This window comes from Bombus pascuorum, chromosome 12 (genome assembly GCF_905332965.1).
Source record: "Bombus pascuorum chromosome 12, iyBomPasc1.1, whole genome shotgun sequence".
NCBI lineage: Eukaryota > Metazoa > Arthropoda > Insecta > Hymenoptera > Apidae > Bombus > Bombus pascuorum.
Genome location: NC_083499.1, coordinates 10,140,289 through 10,163,215, shown reverse-complemented (window position 1 = coordinate 10,163,215; position 22,927 = coordinate 10,140,289). Strand labels below are relative to the sequence as shown.

The window sequence follows — 22,927 nt, the reverse complement described above, 5'->3', positions numbered from 1 at the left end:
AACTGTTTCGTGAAATTCTGCTTATCGTTAGTGGATATCGCGATAGTTTAATTTCAGCTTCGTTTTTCCAGAAGATTTGTTTGATTTTTCCAGCTAATCTAACGTAAAGTTTTAAAGCAATTAATTTCTGTACGAAGAAGAAAAAGGGAAAAGACGAGATGTTGTATGCAATACGTTGGAAAAATAACGGGATTAATCGCTTCTAAGTTTTTGTGCAAACGTCATCTGGTGGTAATTAGCGGTATTTTAAAAGTTGTGTTTGCATATGCAAATAGCAACATATACCATACTAATTACAACGATTAAGGCGGCAGTATCTTAATACATCTGGTTTCTTTCATCGTACCGCCGTTGCACGTGAATTTCTATCTAAAAGGCAAACAATGTCCATTCGATTTGCTTCTCTACGATTACTTCCAATTTACGAGACTTAAACTTGCAGCGAACGACCCGTAACGAATATATTTTAACAGTACAAGCCATCGAAACGATTGTGTTCAAAACGATTCGAAAAACAGATCCTTCAGAATTGTTCTTATTTATAGAGCATCGTCGATACCAAAAGTACCATTCACGATGTCACTATGACATAAAACGTAGATTAAAAAGAAATGAAATATTTAAAAATTAAATATCCCCGTTCCTCTCTCTTTTTAATCTAACGCGAATTATCTATACACTAGGTGACGATTAATAAATTATCGTTATTTTTCACATATCCTATGCATAAAGGAACGACTAGAACGGTAAAAAATATGGCAAGCGAATGGCTTAATGATCGTGGCGCGATCAGAGAAAGGAAATGAAGGGGAAAAGTGAAAAATCGACTGATCTTTATGGATTTACGCATTTCGTTCGACGATCTTTCGTACATTTTCTCCAGTTTCAGCTACATAATCTCTGGTTGATGACGTTATCTATAATTTATCTACGATTAGATGGAAATTTATTACTTAACGTGATAACGTAATTCTTCCGCCGGCGAGATTCGATTTACGTTGTCGCTTACCGATGGCGACCGAAGAAGTTAATTTATGGCAACACGTTGTCTCGAATGTTGTTATTTCGAGAGAAATTATAGGATCGGTTTATACCGATCGAGAAACTGTGTTGCGGCTTAATTAAATGATTTTCACAGACGTAGTTATTACCGGTGGATCAGGAATGACCGGTGAATTTTAATTGACGAAGAAGGTAAACACAAGTTTTATCTAAATCGTTCTAAATTTATTGCAACTAATTTGCTACCTTACATGTTAGAAATGAGTTTTGCGATATCGATATCGGTATAAAGTAGAGAAATAGTTATACGCAACAGTCGCCCAGGTATAAAACTGAAACATTAAACCTTTCTAAATTAGTCTAATGTATTCATAAATTATAAATCCAGTTGATTTGTCAGTTTGATTTATACTTTCATATGATTAAATTACTCTACGGTTACGCACTGCGCCAGATGTGATAAATATTGTCATAAGTTTATTGCTCGAAAGCAACATGTGACACCATAAATATCTCCGTGGTGTCACAATAATTTATTCATTAATTTAAATTAAGCGTATTTACTTTAGTGGGGCAGTTCATTATAGCAATTTAGGATTACATTTTCAACCTTCGGCAATGCCGTGAAGGTTATTTGCAGCTGTCGGCAATTAATTGAAGTATTCGAATTGGCGAGACAGTAACACGCGATATAAATAGAATACTGGCAAGAAATTTTATAAAATGGAAGTAGCGTAAAAATTCTACTCGAAAGAGCTAAAAATAAAGTATCAATGGTAAAACAATTCAGATTAACAACACAACACTCGTTAAGAAAATATCGATCGTTTAATAGCTCTATTCTCGAGAGAAAATATCGGATCCTAGTTCTTCCTGCATCTCTTTCTTTATGCAAAACAGTTGCATTCATAACGATAGGTTTCACGAAGAGAGAATAGAAAGCCAGGCTTTCGAACAATCTGTCTTTGGAGAGCACATTCCATGGCTATCAAGATATTTGCACGGGCCTTTTGTTCGATGTAACGGCATTACAACGAGCGGACAAACGGCCGACGGAACACCGTCGGAAGACTTTGTATACTCTCAACCATTTGTAGCCGCATTTGGGAAAGTCGCGCTTCCTGAAAAGCATAATGATCGGCGCACGATCGGAACCTAGATAACCGGTTTCCGGTGTTATCTCGCATAATAGGAAGAGCTAAACGTGCGAACGAGCCGGAGAACAATGAGACATACGGTTCCTGTGGATCCCGGCCATGTGTGCATACGAGACCAGCGTAACGGGCGTGAAATTACGAATTGGAAAAGCCACATAGCGCGGACCGTGAAAAATTCGCGTTTGCGTGGGATTTTCGCACAGCCCGTGTCGTTATAGTTCATTTTTTAGGGCAAGGAGGATGCTGTTACCGCAACGTTTCATGAGAATTTCTCTTAGAATCGACGTAGTTAGTTTCTTAGAATGTTTTTAAAAAAGGATTCAATTTTGACAATTAAGAATAATTAAGGCGCGTATTTCACAAACCAAATTACAAATTACCATTCGCTATTGGTATCATCTCTTGTATATTCTATGTATTCGTTCTATCTTTTAAAGATACTATTTTCAAACTTTCTTCGGACATAGAAACGCGCGAGAGAAACGACTAATATCTAATACATCAATAATACCATGAATTTACGATCCGAACTTTCTTTCGTAATGCGTTCTTACATTCTCTTCTTGTATTCTGGAACCTGTACTCCAAGAAAAATTCAAATGATCCGTGTGAAAACCTTTTCCACGTTGTCCCGTTGTATCGTCGTTTACCACAAAGAAAAAGTGGTATTTCAAAGTATCGTATCGTGGTATACCGGTTATTTAACACTTTGAAATTCAAGAGGCCTTTGAGGTCCTCTGAGGTCGGTAGCAGGGATGCGCCGAAGGCTACCGTTGAAAATCTCCAGTTTTTGATACACGAGAATGGCAGAGTACATCCGCGAAAGCCAAAGCAACAGAATGTACATACAAGAGAACGGATAGGAAGTTTAATCGGCAGCTTGTATCTCGCATACCGGCGTGCCTGGCACTGCCTAGAGGCTAGAGCCTAGAACCTCGAGTCTAGACCCATAAGTCTTCCGAGATTTTTCCGGCTCGATCGCATTATCCTCCTGTTTACGATAAAACCGTCTGACAAGCACGCCTGTTCAACCGACCGAATCTTCCACTTTGCGAAAATCTTCTTCCTCGTTTCGTGCAATGAGAAACGAGTGGGGCAGATGGATGTTTTTATCCGAATAAAAGTAAATTGGTTTTATTTGTAATCTTGAAATTGCAGGATATACGGTGGCAGATGTCTGATAAGTGTCATGCAAGTGGGATACGCACGAAGATTAACAATTGAGATTTTTGCGCACCGAATAAACGTTATTTCGCTTATTTCGTAATCGACGAATATCGTTTCTGTTGAGCATTATTTTAAACTACCAACGATCTTGCGATTATATAGATTTTCTTTTGTTTAAAACAGAAAGCGAATTCTTAGCTGCGGACGTTGAGCGTCTGTGCTGCCTGCGGACCTTAAGTTTGCTCCACGCCGTCAGCTTTAAGCAACTTAAAGCCACCAGTTCGCAACGTGATAAATACTAATGCGTGATAACGAGCAACTTGACCTTGGCGAACATTTTATGTCGAAGATTTCTATCACGTCGTTCGATTTTTCAATGAAAAATAAAATTACTGCGATTTCTACAGTTTTTATGGAAATTGTCGAGAATTTCTGAATAATTCTTGGAAAGTTCTGAATAATTCGTGTTACGTCTTTTATACGTTTTTCTTTAAACACACGCATTTTTCTGCTAATAACGGTACACGTCGCGTCGGTGAGCGTGAGAAATTCAATTAGTTCGGTTAAATTTAGGCTCTAAATTCGTCGAAAGCGATCACCTCCTTCGCTCGAGCCTACCAGAAAAGCAACGTAACATTTGAGAAAGAGGTTACAATGTTACCATTAACCTGGTGAACGTCGGTCACCAACAGGCTGAAAGATAAAGTACTCTAAATTTAGAGTTCTTCGTTACAAACGATTCCCGTTCTTTCAACCTAACAAATCAATCTGCGTAACATTCGAAAAGGATTTATTTTTAAAAGACATTTACATTCTGTCAATCTTTAATTTCAGTCATTGGCAAAATACGAGAAAAATGACATTAAATTCTAAATTTCAGGAGTAATTTCCTTCTACCGTATCGTTATATCACTTTTCTAACTCCTTGATAGTTCTCAAATATTTTGCAAACATGAGATTGCTCGAGAAAATACCAAAGTTTCAAGCTGCTCCTCTATAACCAATAGAAAATGCGATTTATCTTTTCCTTCTACTACAGTCCTCGTCATAAAGAATAATATGCTTGAAATTCAAATATAAGCGATGATAATGAAGAAAGAAATTGTTCCATTTGCCCAGTTTCCTTTAAATTATAAAGTAAGATCACACGGAACGACTCCCGTTAGAAATACCGCAAGAAAAAGAGAGAGATTCGAAACTGATGTGAAAATTTTCCAAAGCCGACCATACCGCAAAACCAAAACGTTTCGTGGAAAGGAAAACGCGACGAGGAAAATAGGAACGACGTAAGAGACAATCGCGGATAGCGTCTGGGATACACGGTTGCCCGAACGGCGTGAAAAAATTCTACGCCCGTGGGGGTGTGTCTCCTCCTCGTGAGGCTGCATCAAAGCCACTCGCAGTTTCAGTGCGCGACGGGCAAAAGAACGGCGGTATTCGACGAATCTCGTGGCGAAAGGTGTCTCAAAGTCAGCGTTGACCCGGCAAACGCGAGTCACAGCGCGACGCGACGCTGACGGATTGCTACGAATAATGTTCTGCGAAGTGCCAAAGTCGATTCTCGGTTAGGTCCGAGTGTATGTGGCGGCTGAGTTGTCGGGTCGGTGACGTAAGCGGTAGAGAGAAGCGGAAGGACTCGAGAGTGAGAAGACTTGGCTCAAAGTTCCGTTCATCTGGGCCAAGCTCGCAAATAACGAACTGTAGAACCGGAGGCGAAGCACACACCGGTGTGCGCGTTACGGGTTACGGTGCGCTTGGTGGCTCTCAGCGAACTGCGAGAGGGAGGTGGGGGGCGAACGAGCGAGCGAGCCACCAAACGGAGGGAATGGCAAAGCGACGTAGTGTGCATTACGCGAAGGGAAGGACGACGACGACGACGACGACGACGCAACGCGGGGAAATCAACCAGAGGGGAAGGTAGACCAGCGGAGAGAAACAGGGAGAGAGAAAGGCCAGGGAGGAAGAAGAAGGGCGTAACTGGGCCAAACAGTGGCTGTGTCGCGCGGTCTAGACACCGCCGCGCCGCGGCGGTTGCAGAGAATTAATGCTCTCAGTTCGCCCAGACTTTCCTTTTCGCTCCGTAACAAGCAGGCGGTTCCGCCATCGGCGGATCGTAATCCGTGATGTCTGACGGCCCCAAAGGATTACTAATTATAATAGCTTCGCGGCACTTTTGTCGCGGAACCGGGTCGCAACACACACACAAACTATCGAAGCTATTCTCAGACGAACCAGGGTGTTTCTTGTTTGCGCGTTTCGATATTACTTGCTCGGCAGGTAATTTCCGTTTCGCGTAAGAGTAAGCGAGCTTTTTGGGATCGTAGGCGAGCGGATTAGGAATAGTTTGACCGCTTGGAGCTTTAAACTTTTATATTTCAGGCACGTGTTCATTTTAGCAAATAGAAGAGATACGTAATGTCTTACGAAGATTTTTCCTATGAAATTATAATAGTAATTGTTTCACGTCTTGTCCAAATTGAGATACTTTTTAATTTTAATCAAATGCAACTCGATGGAAGGAGCGTAGCAACGGGGTGAATAGGAGCTAGTGTATTAATAGAAAAATTGATTTTAGATTTTGCAGGGTAGGATCGAGAAGGGTTAAGAAGGATTAATTTCATGACTGATTTCGAATTCAATTTTAGTTTTCAGATGGAAATTGATTTTTAGTTAGGGAGGGGATTAAGGGGGATCTATTCTACCGTCTCTCTGTAGAAAGTATACACGAGCAGGCAATGAAATATTGGCGCTAGTAGATCCGAAAGGAGATGGCGATGGTAGATACTGCAATGAATGATGATTTAGAAGGATTGAGATAGCTTTAACGTTCAACCGTTCTAATAATGAATTATTAGCTTGTGTAGGAATCGATATAGGTAGTGGAAGCTACTCAGATTTTTGTTTTTTTATTCTGAAGTAGATTTAATTATTGGAGCAATTTTTAAACTGTGATTAATGAAATTATAATTTGTAAATAATTTCTCTAAAAAGGAACGTCGTTTATTTTCCAAGTTAAAGCATCGTTGATTTAAGATATCGACGATAAATTTAAACAAAAGTATATAAAATTTAGACGAATCCTTATTTTTTGGATCGAAATTTTTGACAAAATTTTTATCATCTTGGAAAAGTACCTTTGCGAGGGTTGTTAAAAATTTGATTGTCGTTTACAATACAGTACACGAAGATAGCAAATGTTTTCCAACACAACTATACGTATTAAAGCCGTTAGCATGGGCATTAGTCGATAGATCAGGAATATGTGGTTCGTGTGGTCATGATCGTATCGAATATTATGTAAGTCAGGTATACGTGAGTAATAAAGTTCACCAGGTAATAAGAACCATCGCCAGTAATTTCTGTCGCGAAAAATAGTATGCTATGATATTGTGATACAACATCGATTTGCGGTAACCACAAACGCGATCACTGAATCTTTTTTTTTCATATATCACGCAAACGTCACATTTTTCATTAACCATCTCCATGCATAAAGATATAAATAATTACTCGAATTATTATTTTTTACTTTAATATCCCTATAATTCTTGTAGAATTTATCAAACCCTTATTTCTTGGTTGTTTAACAAAAATATTAAAATTTCACAGAACATAAACATCGAAGTACCGGTATCTTAATTCATGTAGATATTACCGAGACAAAGAGAAACGGAATCCCAGAGCTTAGCTATTAATACAAATTAAAAGATTATTTAACTTCCTAGTGGGACTCTAAATAATTAAAATGTTAAATACGATGCTCCCCCGTTCGTTTGCGTAGAAATCTATGCACTGTGAAGCTGAGCAACTAAAATTAAATGCTACGATACTCGTACGTTTCCACGCTTATCTTCCATAACCATCTTTATTATCATTTTATTATTCCACGTTATTTTATCGCGTATTCTTAACGTCGGAATGATTTCACAGCGTGCTTCGAGTCTCGTGATAAAAATCTCTCTCTCGAGAAAGAGAGACGGCAGGAGAAAAGAAAGGTAAGAGAAAGAAAAGAAAAAGAAGACAGAATCGAGAAGCAGTGTGTTCCGATGAAGGCCGTGTGGATCGAGCAAAGGCATCTCGGTCGTTCTTTGACCGAAATAAAAATAGGCGCTGCTTGATTTTCGTCTGTGTGAAAGAAGGCATTTCGCGCGGCGTTAAGGGAGGTCAGTGGCAAAAGGCGAGCCCACGGACGGGGGTGGGTCTCGTCTGAGAATCTTCTCAGACCGCTTGGCCTTTGATCTCAATCCCTCAACCGGTGACCCGCTCGTTTCTAATTAATTTTTTGATCGTCATAGGGCTGTGTGCACCTTCCCTTTTTCCCTTTTAATTTTTCTCTGTTTCCTCAGTGGTGAAAAAAAAGGGTAGTTAGAAAAATTAACCATATATGAAAAATAGAAGAATTTTTGGAAAATACAGCAATTTGCTAGGTAGCAATTAGGTAATTATTGCAATTTTTAATAACGCTTTACACAAAAATAAATTTTTATATTTAGAAGTAAATACTGTATTTAAAGATTACCTTGGAAAACATTTTTTTTTCTTTTATATAAAAGTGAAGTAATTCTTGAGAAATTTAAGTACTTGAAATGCTTAATTTTTACAATTTCATGGAATTCAGTATACACAAGTAAATATCTTATTTTGGACAATTATTTTTTGATATTACGATTACAATATTTCCATAAAGTAGATATATACTGCTCGAAGTTCAATTAATTATTTTCTGTTTGATGTTATTATCTAACTTGTCAAGTTGGCGTGAAATTTCTATTTTCGATAAGGTCCGCGTGAATATTTTTTGCTAGACTAAACTTCCACATTTTTCTTAATAATTTTGAGGACACGACTATTCGTTGTACGCTTGATTATAAAACTATTTTTATTCCCAGGCGTAACACGAACCATTCGAACGAAAACTGTGCTGGGTTCGAAAGGTTCTGCAGCTATTTTAGCTAGCAACAGGGCGTCATGCTTCTATCAGCTCATTCTTGCTACGGTTCACGAGATTTAGTCAGACAGTATTAGTCTTTACTTTTCTTTCTTGCAAATTGTTAAAAAAAAAAAATGTTCGTCTGTGTTTGGAAAACATGCGTGTTTAACTCAGCAACGTATTTTTGACTTTGAATGAACTTATTTTATGTGTAATAAATCAAGAAATGACTACCAGTGCAATATTTATGCAGTATATTACACAGCTGTTTTCAAGTATATCTTTCAATGTTTTGGGTTAAGTAAAAAAAGAAATTATGCAAACGATGAATAAGATTACCGAGACGTACATTCTATTTTTACGTTGAATTCGCGATGCTGTGCTAAATGTAATTCTCTTTTATGATTTATGATTCTTTTATTGAAACGAATTTTTCGATTATGTGGAATCAAATTTGGCAAAAAAATCTATTGAAATTTAAACGCACCAGCGAAATAATATATTTATTTCTTGTAATGTAAATTATATTAATATCAATAATCATTCTGCCATCCATGATTTTTATGCATTTATTGTTCGAACGTTGATGATTTTCTTCGTAAGTTTAAGCGTTCAAATGAAATGAAAGAAGACATGTGGAGAGTGGACAGAATTTAATACACTCTGTAGTTTCATACAATTAAACATCGTAATTTAACTCCAATGCGTGGTTTAAGGCTCAAGAATCTCGAATTTCGCGGTGCGATAAAAAAGGTATAAGCGAAAGTCGCCCGCCAGAAAACTTAATATCAAATCACTTGAGTCACCGTGTTGTTTAGGTACTTTACGAGCAATGCAGGTTGCACTATGGTGACTATGCAACGAATAGTGTGACATTTCATGTGCACAACTTACGAACTTTCACAATGCCATCATTGTTATCGTGTCTCTTTTCTATTTAAGTGGCAAATTAATTAAATTTGCTCCGATAACGCTGGTATTTTAGTTTCAAATATTCGTTACAAATTTTGGACAAATTTTAGCAAATTTTTTAAAAGAAGAAATCATGCTCCAATTTCTTAATCAACCCAATACTCGAAATTCCGATAATCGAAAAGTCATCAGGGAATTCTATAAGATCTCCAAATTTCTTATTACAATAGAAATTCAAATAGAATTTTAGAACTGAAAAATTGTTTGAAATTTCTTAATTACCCTATTGTTAATTGCCCCAACAAGTCTACGAAATTATCTATCTATATCTCAACAGGTGACGATAAAGATAAATTAACAAATGACCGAAGAAATAGCAGGAAGGACCAAGCTTTTGTTAAGCAGTACTTTGTAAAATTACGAAGACGGTTTATGGAACGGGTTGATCAGCGTAAAATGTTGGAAAATATTCTTCTGCAATTGCATCGAAGTAGCATCTAATCCTATAGTTCCGGGTGCTTATACGTCTACTAGAAATGAATAAGCGGTTGCTAAATTTACTGCTGATGATCAGTGGTATCGCGTTATAATGGAAAAACTTTCTGCTACGAATGCCAGTGTGTTTTATGTTGACTATAGTAATGGAGAAACAATTAATGTCACAAGAATTGATTTACGTCGGAAATCTGCTAATGATTAGATTGCAAATCTTTATACATTTGTGGGAAATTTAAATGTACGAAGATGCATTCTGTGCACATGCACAGAGTCGTGCGTCGAATGCATCTTCGTACATACTAAGTAAAGTAATCCTTGTACGATAATTTTGTATTTAAAGAGCGAATTAATTCAAACTGGCTTAATAAAAACTCGTTGTATAATCTTAAATGATGCGAGACACGATTTCCTATCATTTGATTGTACTAGGATTAATTTCCAATAGATAATAAATAAATAATTCAAAAGCAAAATTGATAATAAATTGTAAGTTTATCCATAAACGACTGAATTAATTTCTACCCCTAATGCGTTCCACCCCCTAAAATATGCTTATAAAAATACGAATTTGCATAAACATTTGCAATCTACTAATGCAACTGTTAGAAAACATCGCTCGTGGACGCATTCTCGTTTATATCGTTTTAAAAACGTTAACAATAACGAAAACTCGCGAGTATCGTAATTCCGAGGCGCGCGTACGATTTATCCTAACCGCGGATTAACGGAAGTTCCTTTCGGCGGACGCAAGAATCGATCTCGCTGTGCGACTTGTCTTCGTCGACGAGACGAGCAACGTCCTTTCCGCGCGGTTAACCCGAAGGACGAGCGATCAGGGAGAAGGGCGTCTGACATGTGGCAAACGATCGCGAACGATTGACTCTACCAAAAACCGAATAAACTTCGCTTAGTCGTCGTCCATTGCAGTCGCTCCGTTTTTTCGTTCCTTTCGAAAGAAATAATCGACGAGCAGTCTGTGCTACGATGGAATCGAGAAACAAATCTGCAGCGTGTCCCCGTTAACCGAGGTACAAGCGTAGCGATGAAGATTCTACGAGTTGAAACAAGGTAAAAGTCAAGGATAACAAAATTAAATCGAGAGCTTCATTTTCGAGAAAAATGCGCTTGAAGATTGATAGGATATGCGAATTTCATTACAGACTGCTATTCCAAGTGCTTTTGTATTAAATTGGTAAATAAGAAGTGGTTTTTACCAATAGATATATGTTCTTCATGAGTGAAATAATTTTCTTCGTAAATGAAATTTTCGACACAATTTTCTTGATTCTCGTCTCATGTTGGATCATGGAATCCCTGTTATTCCAGTCGAACCATAAATTACGATCCATGCTATATTTCCATCGAGTCAGAATGAAACTAGTACAAAGACAGAACGGGGAAAGTAGAAAAATGAAGCAACGATGAAAGGAGAAAAGGCGAAGGATCCGAGGATTCGGGACAAAAAGATACGGGAGTAGTCAGAGCAATTCGTTGCCAGACGCTGGCCAAGCCTGCGAAAAGACGGGGAACCGGCTGTTTCCAATTGCATTATCGTGCGGTGATTAATTGGTGCCCGAGGAGTTCCATTGTCTCTGAGCGACGTCTCGGTTCTGGTTCCCGTGGTGTATCTCAGTCTTTTTATGCCGCCACGCAAAACCACGCCGTGTGCGAGCTCTCTCTTTCTCCACCCCTTTCGCCGCCTCTTTGCGGCTTTTGGCCAGAGGAACGTCACGTGCGTGTCGGATGTTGTATTTTTTAATTTTGCTTCCGCCAAGTAGGCAGTGTCAATCGGTTCACGATGAAGTTTCAAGAACCGTGTAGAATCTTTAGGCACAGCAGCTCACCAAAGTACTCGAATGCTTTTAGAAATCTTTTATCAGCGTATTATATGACGTCACCAATATAATTACGATAGTCATCTATTTCAAAATATTTCGTATAGTACACGTTATAACGTATTCATAAAGAGCCTACGAGCAACCGTATGTACATCAAGCAAAGGATTAAAAATTTTAATTTCAAACGCACAGGTTCTGCGTCGACAATATTTTCTTTCCACAGCGATGAAAGAAAATGTTGGCGTACGCAATCAAGCGCTACTGTGCATCGCAACAAAACCTGATTGCAGCTAATAAATATCAAACTGCGTATATACATGCGTAATGAACGGACATGCATAAATTGCAAGTTGAAATAAGATGTCTTTTGCATTGCTTCACTATCATTGTGGAACATCATCTTCGAATGAAAATGTAAAACGTTTACGAATCTTTTATTCGCGATAAAGTCGACGTGTATTTATCTCGAATCGGTGGCGCATTTATCGTAACGATGAATCAGTTTCAAATTATTTTATTTAACATTTACCCGCGATCGTAACTGACGTTATTAACTAATCCACTTGGACGTCCCGTTTATAACTGTTCAATGACGTTTATTGTTACAACCTCTTACGACCATAATCGCTTTATAAACGCATTTTAAACACACGCCTTTGTTACCGACGTCTGAGTTGCTGTTTAACTCCAGTGAAAGAAAACGCGACCAAAGAGAGCAGAACAGATCCCATTACCGATCTGTTGATCCACAACCGTGCACTGCTTAAAACACAATTGTGATTCCACCAGCCGTGCATACTTTATATCTGTTAAAGCATCCTTTATTAGCATGATTCATTTCGTATTCTGTTGTTATGTTTCCTTACGACTTCGACGAGCTGAATGGTTAACGGCGAAGGGTACAAAGTTAGGGTAATCGATATATTCCTTGAATACGTAAGTCTCACGATGCAATCATATTCTTTCCAGTGATCGCTTCGCTATGCAAATTTTAATCGTACGTCACAATTGTACCGGATTACGTATCTCTGGATCGTGCCTCACAATACATGTTAATTTGGTAATTTAAGTTTATGGGAGGGTAAGGTAACGGTTGTCTGAAGTATACAAGAAACTATACTTGTTCCTTTCGAGAAATACTATTATGTAAGAAAATTGAGAAAATAGCATTTGTTAAAATTATAGAGTATAACATACCCTCAAAAATTACAATTTTCGTACTTTCTTTCTAAAATTCAAGTTTTCATATTCAAATTTATCTTTTGAAAATTATCTCGATCGATATTATAAAGAAATTCGATGAAAATTAATTATTTCGTCTTTTAATTGCTCTTGTACGCAATTTCATCGTGTGTCCAATGTATGCGCTTGAAATATCCATTGATAACACTTTTTAAGAGCAAGAAAACGGAAAAGCTGTCGAGGTGTGCTTTGAATGCAACGCATGCGAGGACTATTTAAATACACACAATCGAAAGTGGAAGTAATTAGTACGTTGGGTTGGGAGGTTCATTGTGGCACAGACGTTAGCATAGCCGCTAACTCTTCGTCTTCGAGGAATTTTACCCTAAGTCGATGGAGAGTTCGGTAAACAATGTCGACTATTCCTAACTTGTAGCCAGGAATTGGACGAGTCTCGTGTGTGCTGATCATACAAGCTAAAGTACTTGCATACGGAGTTCACGCTGGACGTTTCCTTTATGAGTTCGTAGTGTAGAAAAATACTTAACTTTCCCGCTTCTCAGGACCTGCGACTACAGACTGCAGTTTGTCTGTCTACCACGTCAATGATATTTTAATAATTTTTTAAACACTAGAGCTATTAGAATGTTTAAAATGACTAAATTGGTGGTTTTTCATAGAATTTGCATTATCCGTAAGCTTACTGTATTTTTTTTAAACATTATTAGATGAATTTAATCATCTGTATAAAGCGATATTATAATAATTAGCAGCATATAATAGAAAGAAAGAAACGATTAAATGTACGATCTAGATACATCTTATCAACAGTTTAATTAACATTTGAAATGCAAAACTATGCGAGTCATAAAAACTTTATAAATATTCATTTGCCTAATAAATATTCATTTATTGAATGAATATTTATGACAAATGTTTCTCACAGTTTAGGTAATCTATCTTGTACCTATTACAAATAACAACTAAAACAGTTCTTTTTCCACTAAGAATTTAATAATCTTTAACAAAAAGTAATATACCTATTATGTGTGCTATTATGATTTTATAAACACCACCGCTGAAAAGCTTGGTGTAGCCTTTTGTTAAGGAAACCTGACTCTTCTTAATGAAAAAAGTACGAATGAATGTTTGAACTTTTGCAACAAAAAGAGTACAGTTATTTTTTTACATTATCATTGCGATATCTTTATTCTCATGTTTAATCTTAATTTAATACGTTAAATCTGATATTATAAAGAGTGAATTATCTGATCAAGAGATGGAATACTATGATCCTTAGAGTTTATTAAAGTGATCTCCAATGAGAGCAAAAACACTTCCTAAATATTTATATATACTATTACTGTGCTATACTATACTACCACTTCGATCAATTCTTTCTTCACACTATCTAGCTGTAATATAACGACGAAGCAAGTCTGTATATAATAATCAAATCAACACAGCATAAACAATGTAGAAACCTGTGCAAATGTTTACTTAGATAAATAAATGAGTATAAAAAATTGACAAGTCGTTAATGACAAAAGATATCGGCCTTCGTTATTTTGTCTTTTCTTTCCCTTCGTAAACTTTACGTATGAAAAATGAGACCAAACTTTCTAGCGCATACTATAATTCTTTACAAGTTACATTACACATCTACGCATTCCCTACACCGCTACGTAATTTCCAATCGCACCTATTTATATTCGCATTCTTGTCCCACATTTAATTCGCCACGACTCGCAGTCACCTTTCCCAGTTCATCTGGGAAATATATTGCCCGTCATTTTTCCCAGAAAATCAACGACTCATCGTTCTTGTTCCTTCATTCTTCATATCACCGCTGGCTGTCGGTGGTACACGTTCGTACGTGTACTCTTGTTGCGGACAACGTGTTTCTTTCGCAACTTTATGACACGTTCGTCGGGCTTTCTAACGAATGTCCGTCGATTTCGCGCCGAGCCTTGTTCCACTTTTTTAAAGTCGCGCGTCGCGCCCGCCGTACACGGTGTCAATTAAAACTCCTCAAAGGAATTTTCCCCGCGAACGCGTCTCATTAATACAACGTTCCGGGAATACTAACGCAAGCCGGCTGTCTTTCATTAAGAAACCGACTAAACCCGCGAGCCCCGCATTGCGCACCCAGCATAGCTATGGCCGTGATTAGGCGCGCCATGAAACAGGAAAAAAATCCTGTCGACGATTCCCGTCGAGACTCTCGAAGCTTCGTTGTTTCGTCATATCTTGTCTGGAATTCCTACAGTTGCATTCTGCCAGAGTTATTTTTGTTCCTTTCGTTTATCTCGAAAGCGTAACTGTTAGCGCGTTTGCTCGATTACGGAACATTATTTGATGTTTTTAAGGATTCTATGATTTTTGAATTCTTATGTTTAACGATCATATGGAAAAAGCAAGATGATGATATTTTTTGTTGATTTTTTATTTTTCTATCACTTGGTGATATTAATATAGATTATAGATAGATAAATTCACGAAGATTTGCAAAAAAATTAGTCGAGTAATTAATTTCATGATTATATCGCGAAAATGTTTAGGATGCACGTAATACGTAAAAATCTATAAAATATCTAAAGTGAAATACTCGTTATAACAGTTAGTAGGTGGAACAAGTTCCCATTTATGTTGCATTTCTTTAATTGTGCTCGTAGAGATATGAATTTGCATAAACATCTGCAGTCTATATGTTTAAAATAACGAATCGTATAGAAAGAGAATTGTAGCAATGCGTGACTGATCGATAGCGTATTAAACATTAAAATTGCACCATCGTGATTCATGTTTCCCTTCGTAATTCATCAATAATTAGTTCCTCGTTGACTTTGTCTCATTATTCAAGCAATAATTCTTGTCTCTTTGATATGTTATAGGCGGCATATGCTGGTCTTCCATCAGTAACGGTCGTTGTAAGGAATTGTTGTCACAAGGAGTGACGAAGGAAGATTGTTGCGCGTCGAACGCAGCGGCAGCGACCGCATACTCCGAGGAAGACCTCGATAGTGGAAGTCTCTTTTTCTGGAAGGTACTTGGAGGAGGTGTCCAGTGTCGTCCTTGCAGAGGTAAACGAATAATTTATTTCGACTTTATCTCATATTTTCTAAAATGCGAAAAATTCTCATCAAAGTTGCAAATAGAAAGTATCTAAAGCTTTATGATTATTATTACACAGGATTTGTTACGATAGTACGTATTTATTTATCAGGACGTGATTCCATTCAAAAAAATATGATGTGTACATAACTTTTTAACAATTAGATACTTTTTATAAATATTTATCCTTAGAAATCTTCTATTAATATATCAATGCCATATATTAGTCTTTTATAAATCTTAATCTTCATATAATTTTTATAAATAGATTAGTACAGATTCATTGGTAATTAAAGAGCTTATTCTGCATGCTATGTCATGAAAACACCAATCCAACGTATCAACTATGCTTTTTAATAGAAAGCTGCACGGAAGTAAGGTGCGAGGAAGGGAAGAAGTGCGTGGTGCGTAGAGGAAGACCAAGGTGCGTGTGCAGTCCTGAGTGCAAGGCACCGAGAGGAGGAGGTCCAGTTTGTGGGACAGACGGCAAGAGCTACAAAAATTTGTGCAGACTGAAGAAACGCGCTTGCAAGAAGGGAAGCCACGAACTAGCGGTTGCCTATAACGGCCACTGCCAAAGTGAGTATGTATGAAAGAGATGGAATCATTATCACCACCCCTTTGTAATTGAATAGCCACCGAAAATCTATCTATTTTTGGTTCAGAGATCACATGTATGCATAAATGAAATGAAGTAGCTCCCTGATATCATTTGAAAATTGCTAATTTGTTCATTTAAAATACTATAGCATGTTTCAATAATTATATATAATATTTGGGATTCTCGAAGCTATTCGATTACTTGAAAACATTTCTCTAAAATCAGTTACTAGGGAAACTAACACATTTTCTTCGTTCATACTTTTCAACTCTACAAACGTAACTTAATAACCATAAATAATTAAGAACATATCGTAGATTATTTCTGACCACTTCGGTGATTGACTTTTATAAGTATATTAACTTACATATACGAGATCAACAAATTCAATCATACCGCCGAATCGTAAAAATCGTTCCAACCAACCAACATCATTTTCATCATCTTCCAAGTTAAATCCAATCAACCAGCCCCAAATATTTCAATTAATTCGATTAACAACGCATCTGTTGCTATCCAAATGGTAAAAAACTATTCAATCTTCGACTATCTCCTATATCAGCCCCTAAACTTCCAACTCCCAAAACTGCGATCGAAAGAAAACCAAATAACCCGGGGTGGTCAGAAATCGCGTGTGCGCGCACGCGTACTAGGTAACCGCGGGAAGTTCGCGCGTGCGCGCTGGTCGGCGCGAAAAACAAACAGGGAAGGCGACGCATCTATCACGGGGTCGGTTTACGACTGTGCGTAATAACGTGTAAAGTGTCGAGCAGGTTCGTGCGCACGAGTCCGGTGCGGCCAAGGCCGGAGCTGCGTGCTGGACCAGAACCTGAGCCCGCACTGCGTGAGGTGCGCCCGCAGGTGCCCCCAGCCGCCCCCGCAACAGCGAGCCGCCGCACGCCCCGTTTGCGGGGCCGACGGAAACACCTACAAGAGTGCCTGCCACCTGCGACTTGCCGCCTGCCGCGCAGGTCGCGCCATTCCCGTCGCCTATAAGGGCCACTGCAAACGTGAGTCTCCTTTTACTTCTTTCTCCTCCTTTCTTTATCTTCGCTTCGTCGCTCAACTCCGCCACCTTCGTCGATCCTCCAACGTTCTTCTTTCTTCTCCCTCTTTTTCCAAACCTTTCTCTCTTCCTCCTGTCACCTCGTTCCCCCTTCTTTTCTACCTCACACCCCCGTGACTGCGCGGACGCACCGTTGTTTCCGTCGGTTGCACGCGCTCTCTCTTTTCTTCTCGCCCCGTCTCTCTAGCCCCTGTGTTTGCCTTTTCTTCGCCTTCTCTTTTCGCCTCTCTTTACCGTCTTGTCGTGGCCTGCTTTTTAGTCGGTTTTTCAGCACAGCGGTGCGCAACCATCGGGTCCAGGCCAGAGAAGCCTCGCGGGGAAATCGTAAATATCGCACGGGAAACGGTGGCGAGCGTCCGATAGAGAGATCCTCGTAATGGGAAAGGTTTGTCGTAATGACTGCTCTGTTGAGAGAGGACAGGGAAAGGATATGTCGTTGATCGATCGAATTTTTCATTGATCTTGTCAAAATGATCAGTTTTGTCACTTGCGCGGCTATGTCATTTTCGCATTGTCGAGAATGTTTTAGTCGGCGAAGTTTATTTTATATTAATCGTTGTAGAATGCGTTAATGTTGACTCCTGTTGAGATAGAAATACGACTAGACATGTTTATTCATTTCCTACGTAACATTTTACCTCTGATCCTATGGACAGATAGTTAATTAGATTATTAGATTATAATTAGATTATCGATAAGTATCATACGATACTTCCTTTTCAATTTCGCTTTGATAGATCGTTTTGAAATGTATCGCTGAATTCCAATTAAAATGATCATTAATCACAAATTGATCGCAATCTTTTTATGTGTCTTGTATTCATCTAAGTTCCTCGTTTATTATTTTGATATAAATTGTAGATTTCTTCTGTTCGTTTTATTATCGCGCTCTTGTATTTTGAATTTTACCTTTGATGAGCGTGAGATTAATGTTAGAGGATAAATTTCTGTGCGAGAGAGCTCGAATGCGTTTTGCGCTTTCTTTCGAAGGCACTACCTGTTGCTTCTCATGTAAAAGAGTGATTAAACGCAGGAAAATGGGTGTAAACTGCAGGGTGGCTTTTATATGGCTCGATGCAACTGGTGAGTAAGAATTTTTTTAATGCAAACTGAAAGCAACATTGGAATTGAACGGTGATGTCTCAGCGTACTTTTTAGGACTACGTTCTGTTTCGGTTAATGCCACGAAACATGGAGGAATATATTACGGACATAAGAATTTTTAATATACACGATTCTTATATCTTTACGCACGAGAAATACGCGTGAGAATCTTGTACTTAATAAAGCGAATATTTATAAAAATATCAAGTACTGTATATAGCGTAATTTCCTGCAGGTAATTATCCGATATACAAATATTACTTAAATTGCAATAATTACTTACGTCCTCGTATATAGAACATATAGGAAATGAGAGAAAGATTAAACAGGTATCGGATAGATGAAAAGAGGATGAATCGATAATTTCATATCTCTCGGATTATGACTAATTCATAAATTTTAATTGCACCAAACATATAATATTCTCTTATCGACTCTACATAATGTCAAATGCTTATTACAAAGATAAATTCTATATGAAGAATTTATAAAGATATTGAATATATACCTATAATGATAACTATCATGAGATAACTTAAATACTCATTAAGAAATTAATGGATCGTATTTTTATAATGGTAGAAAACGTAATTAATAATTTTGTACGAAAAGGAATAATATTTCTTGAGCTAGAAACGAACGCGGATGTTTTCTCTTTATTACTTGCCGCGGCGGGAGAAAAAGCGGCATGAAATCATGCATGTAAAGGATTCGAGCAAGAAAGGGTGAAGGACGGTGACGAAGGAAAGGAACAAAACAGGCGGAGAGGGAAAAGTTCAGTTCATTGGTGAGCAGGCGAGTAGCCAGACCGCCGCTGCTTTGCATCGGAATGTATCTTATTGTTGTCTGGTTTGTACAGTGCCGAACTCTTCTGACAGGTGCCATAAAGTCACCGAGCGAAGTTATGTCCAAACAAGACTTTGCAGGGAATAATAAAATCCTGTGCCTGTGCAAGCGTTTACGAGTGAATCGCCTTTCGACCTCCTTTTTCTACCAAAACTGCCTCTTACCTCTTACTGCCTCTTATTCTGTATTTTTCTTCTTAATTCAATAAGATGCAAATGATGGAAACCTTATTAAAATATTACATGGATAATAAAATTCTGTCGATTCCTATATCATCTGTCAATGGCATTGCTTTCTTAAACACATTACGATGAACTTAGATAGAAACTAATTTTGCACAGTTAATTATCATGAACGTCTTATTTCAACGATACGTAAAAACGACGATTTCCTATTTATTTTATGCCAACAGAGATTACCTGTTAGTTTTATTCTACTAGTAGTGATATTATCGACAAGTAGTAAGATTATCTATCGATGATTCTATAGTCTCTAACGACTAATGACAATTCTTTCTAATAGGATTAGATCATTTTAGGAGGCTCTCCTCGATATGTTTACGGTATCACTCAATATTCGAGAGCAACACCGATCCCTAATTTCTACGTGTATATTTTCTTTTAGACTCGCAATTCCTTTTCGTCGTAGTAAATTATTCTCATTTCTTATGTCATTATGGTTATTCAAGTACTCTTTCTTCCCTCTTTATTGCTCTCTATAGTTTTATAAGGCTTCGTTCTAAGAACGAAGAGTGAGATCTTCCTTCTCGGAAGATAAATTCCATTTTATTGTTCCCTTTTCTCGGCGTTCTTTCCTGCTCGTTCCTAGTCGCTTGATCTTTCAACCGTTACATTATCCTTCTTCCAGGGATAACAGATCCTGACCGTGTACGTATTCTGCGAATCGCTTTGTACCTCGTCCGAGCTCGCTTTCATTGTCTTTACCCCTACTACGTGCTTTTAGGTGCTTTTTCTCTCCCCAGTAATTGATTTCGTTATTGTTACTCTCAGCAATGATCGATTCAGAAGGCGTAAGCAGAAAGAATGGTACGTTTAATCGTGTTCTGTGACGATCAGACACCTTTATTAAACCTTTATCAGACACAAAAATGACGCGATTTGAAAGTTTAAGCATTAGTCATTGGAGAAAAATGTTGCCTCGTGTGCCTTTTGGTCCGAAATTTTCCTAGTCGCTTGATCTTTCAACCGTTACATTATCCTTCTTTCAGGGATAACAGATCCCGACCGTGTACGTATTCTGCGAATCGCTTTGTACCTCGTCCGAGCTCGCTTTCATTGTCTTTACCCCTACTACGTGCTTTTAGGTGCTTTTTCTCTCCCCAGTAATTGATTTCGTTATTGTTACTCTCAGCAATGATCGATTCAGAAGGCGTAAGGAGAAAGAATGGTACGTTTAATCGTGTTCTGTGACGATCAGACACCTTTATTAGACCTTTATCAGACACAAAAATGACGCGATTTGAAAGTTTAAGCATTAGTCATTGGAGAAAAATGTTGCCTCGTGTGCCTTTTGGTCTGAAATTTGGTGCGTTCGTGCAGTTTGTTCAAAAGTGTGCTAATCGGTCCGAGCATTGTGCAAATATAGGCAGCTCTCACATTTCAACGGAGTCAAAGATCTTTTTTAACAGACCAGCGTCTTTGTACGGATGCGCTGCATACGTTCTCTTTATCATCGGCAATTATCGACCGCCCCAACGTAATGTTCGATAACCGGTCCATAACACGAGCGTGTATTCGATTAACATTAATACTAGCCATTAAGGCGATCGGTGCTCACAGAAGGTAATAATTTGAAAGTATAAAGAACGAAAATTATTCGTTTCAAATAATTCTATAAATTCTTTATTTTATATATCCTTGCGCATTTAAATATTTCCCTTTATTCGGTATGCTTGTGTAAATTTGGAATTTTTTTCAAAATGCATGGGTACTGGTTTCAGGTAATTTGCATAAATCTACAGATGACAAAATTCACAAGAATCTATTAATTAGTCGATGAAATGTCATGACACCTTGGAAGTTAAAACGTTTAGCAAATGATGTGTCTAGTAAGTGATATATAATATACGTAATTTCTACTAAATATCTTGTGATTTCTGTATACATTCTCTTTGTTTCAAACTTTACCAATGCAATCGTAATAGTTCAGTCTCACTACACTGCGAATGACATGAACTTTTATGAATTCTTTTCCGGTATATTGCATATGATAGATTCGCGAAATATACCTACAAGTGTTGGAATATTTTCGTGAGCCACTGTACGCGGTGCTCGCGAGTTTTTCATGGCGTGAAACACTCGTGCACGAGCGTGTGTCGCAGAAGGCACAATTTTTCGCCGGTGCCTCTCAACTCGAATGTCCAGCATTGCATGGATTCAAGAAGAAAAGGAGAGAAAGAAACGTAGAGGTGAAAAGAAAGAAAAAAAAAAGGAAACATCGGGAGGCAATCGCAAGATCGTTCCAGGAAGTTCATCGACCGAGACGCGATCTGCCTGGCTGTGAGAGAGAACAAAAAATTATAAAAAGAGGGAATACAGACAGTGCAAGCAAGGAAGAGAGCCAAAGAAGAGGGAAAAGAAGGAATAGAGAGTAGAGAGGGGCAAGAGGGACAAGACGAAGGAGGGGGGAAAGTATCGTTTTCTGCGTATTCCTTCGAAGAAGTCGTAATAAAGCCTGCAACTTCGTACATAAGATCAGCGATTGCGAAAGAGCTTGCCAGACTTTTTTTTAAACATGGCGTCACCATCCCTTCGAGAACCTCACGCGATCTGTTCCGATCGTTTCGCCGACTAATTGTCCAGAATGTCTGCGATCAAATCACAAAGTTTTCTGCAACTTCCACCGGCTTGGCGCGATATTAATTAATGGAACTATGTTCGGAGATCGATCGTTCGGTTCTTTGAGCAAGATCTAATCTGCTTTCGAAGGAATCGAAAGCTACACGTGATAATTTCTGTGCAGGTTTTGGTATTAGGAACATTATAACTTGCAATGTGATTCTGAAAGAAATTGGCAAATAATTTATTATTTGATTATTTGAGATTTTTATTTATAATTGACATAGTATGTACAACAGACATCGTGATATTTTCATTTCAGTTTTGTTTCTTCGTCGGAATATATGAGAAGAAAACAACGTTAAGCGAACTTCAAACGTGCAAAATTAAAATATATCGAGAATAAAAGATAGACGATCAACGCGCTGTGCGAAACAATTTTCACGAAATCAGGGAAATTTTTCAAACTTTCCGTAAGCTTTTTCTCTCTCGCAGTATCTTGCGAGAGAGTCCTTTCTCGAAGCTGATCGCTCTTTCGATTAGCAACGTCGTTTGCCAGCAGCACGCGAGCAATGTGTTACAATAATGTATACACATTGAATCAAAAACTCGTTAAGGGAATCAGCGCGAGAAAGGGAGGAAGGGAAGGGGTTGAGCGCATGTAACGAGTGTATAACTCGAGGCCGTTGCAGGATAATCCGCGGTTTCGTCG

The 22,927-nt window shown here is 38.1% G+C and overlaps 1 protein-coding gene across 1 annotated transcript in view; it reads left to right on the top strand.

The window, feature by feature from the left end:
• LOC132912657 (follistatin-A) overlaps positions 1-22,927 on the top strand; it is a 61,116-nt gene that overhangs the window by 13,199 nt on the left and 24,990 nt on the right. Inside the window, exons 2-4 of the mRNA XM_060970281.1 lie at positions 15,581-15,769; positions 16,161-16,379; positions 17,175-17,411. Of these exons, the coding sequence (XP_060826264.1) occupies positions 15,581-15,769; positions 16,161-16,379; positions 17,175-17,411 (645 nt within the window). The remainder of the gene's footprint in view (positions 1-15,580; positions 15,770-16,160; positions 16,380-17,174; positions 17,412-22,927) is intronic.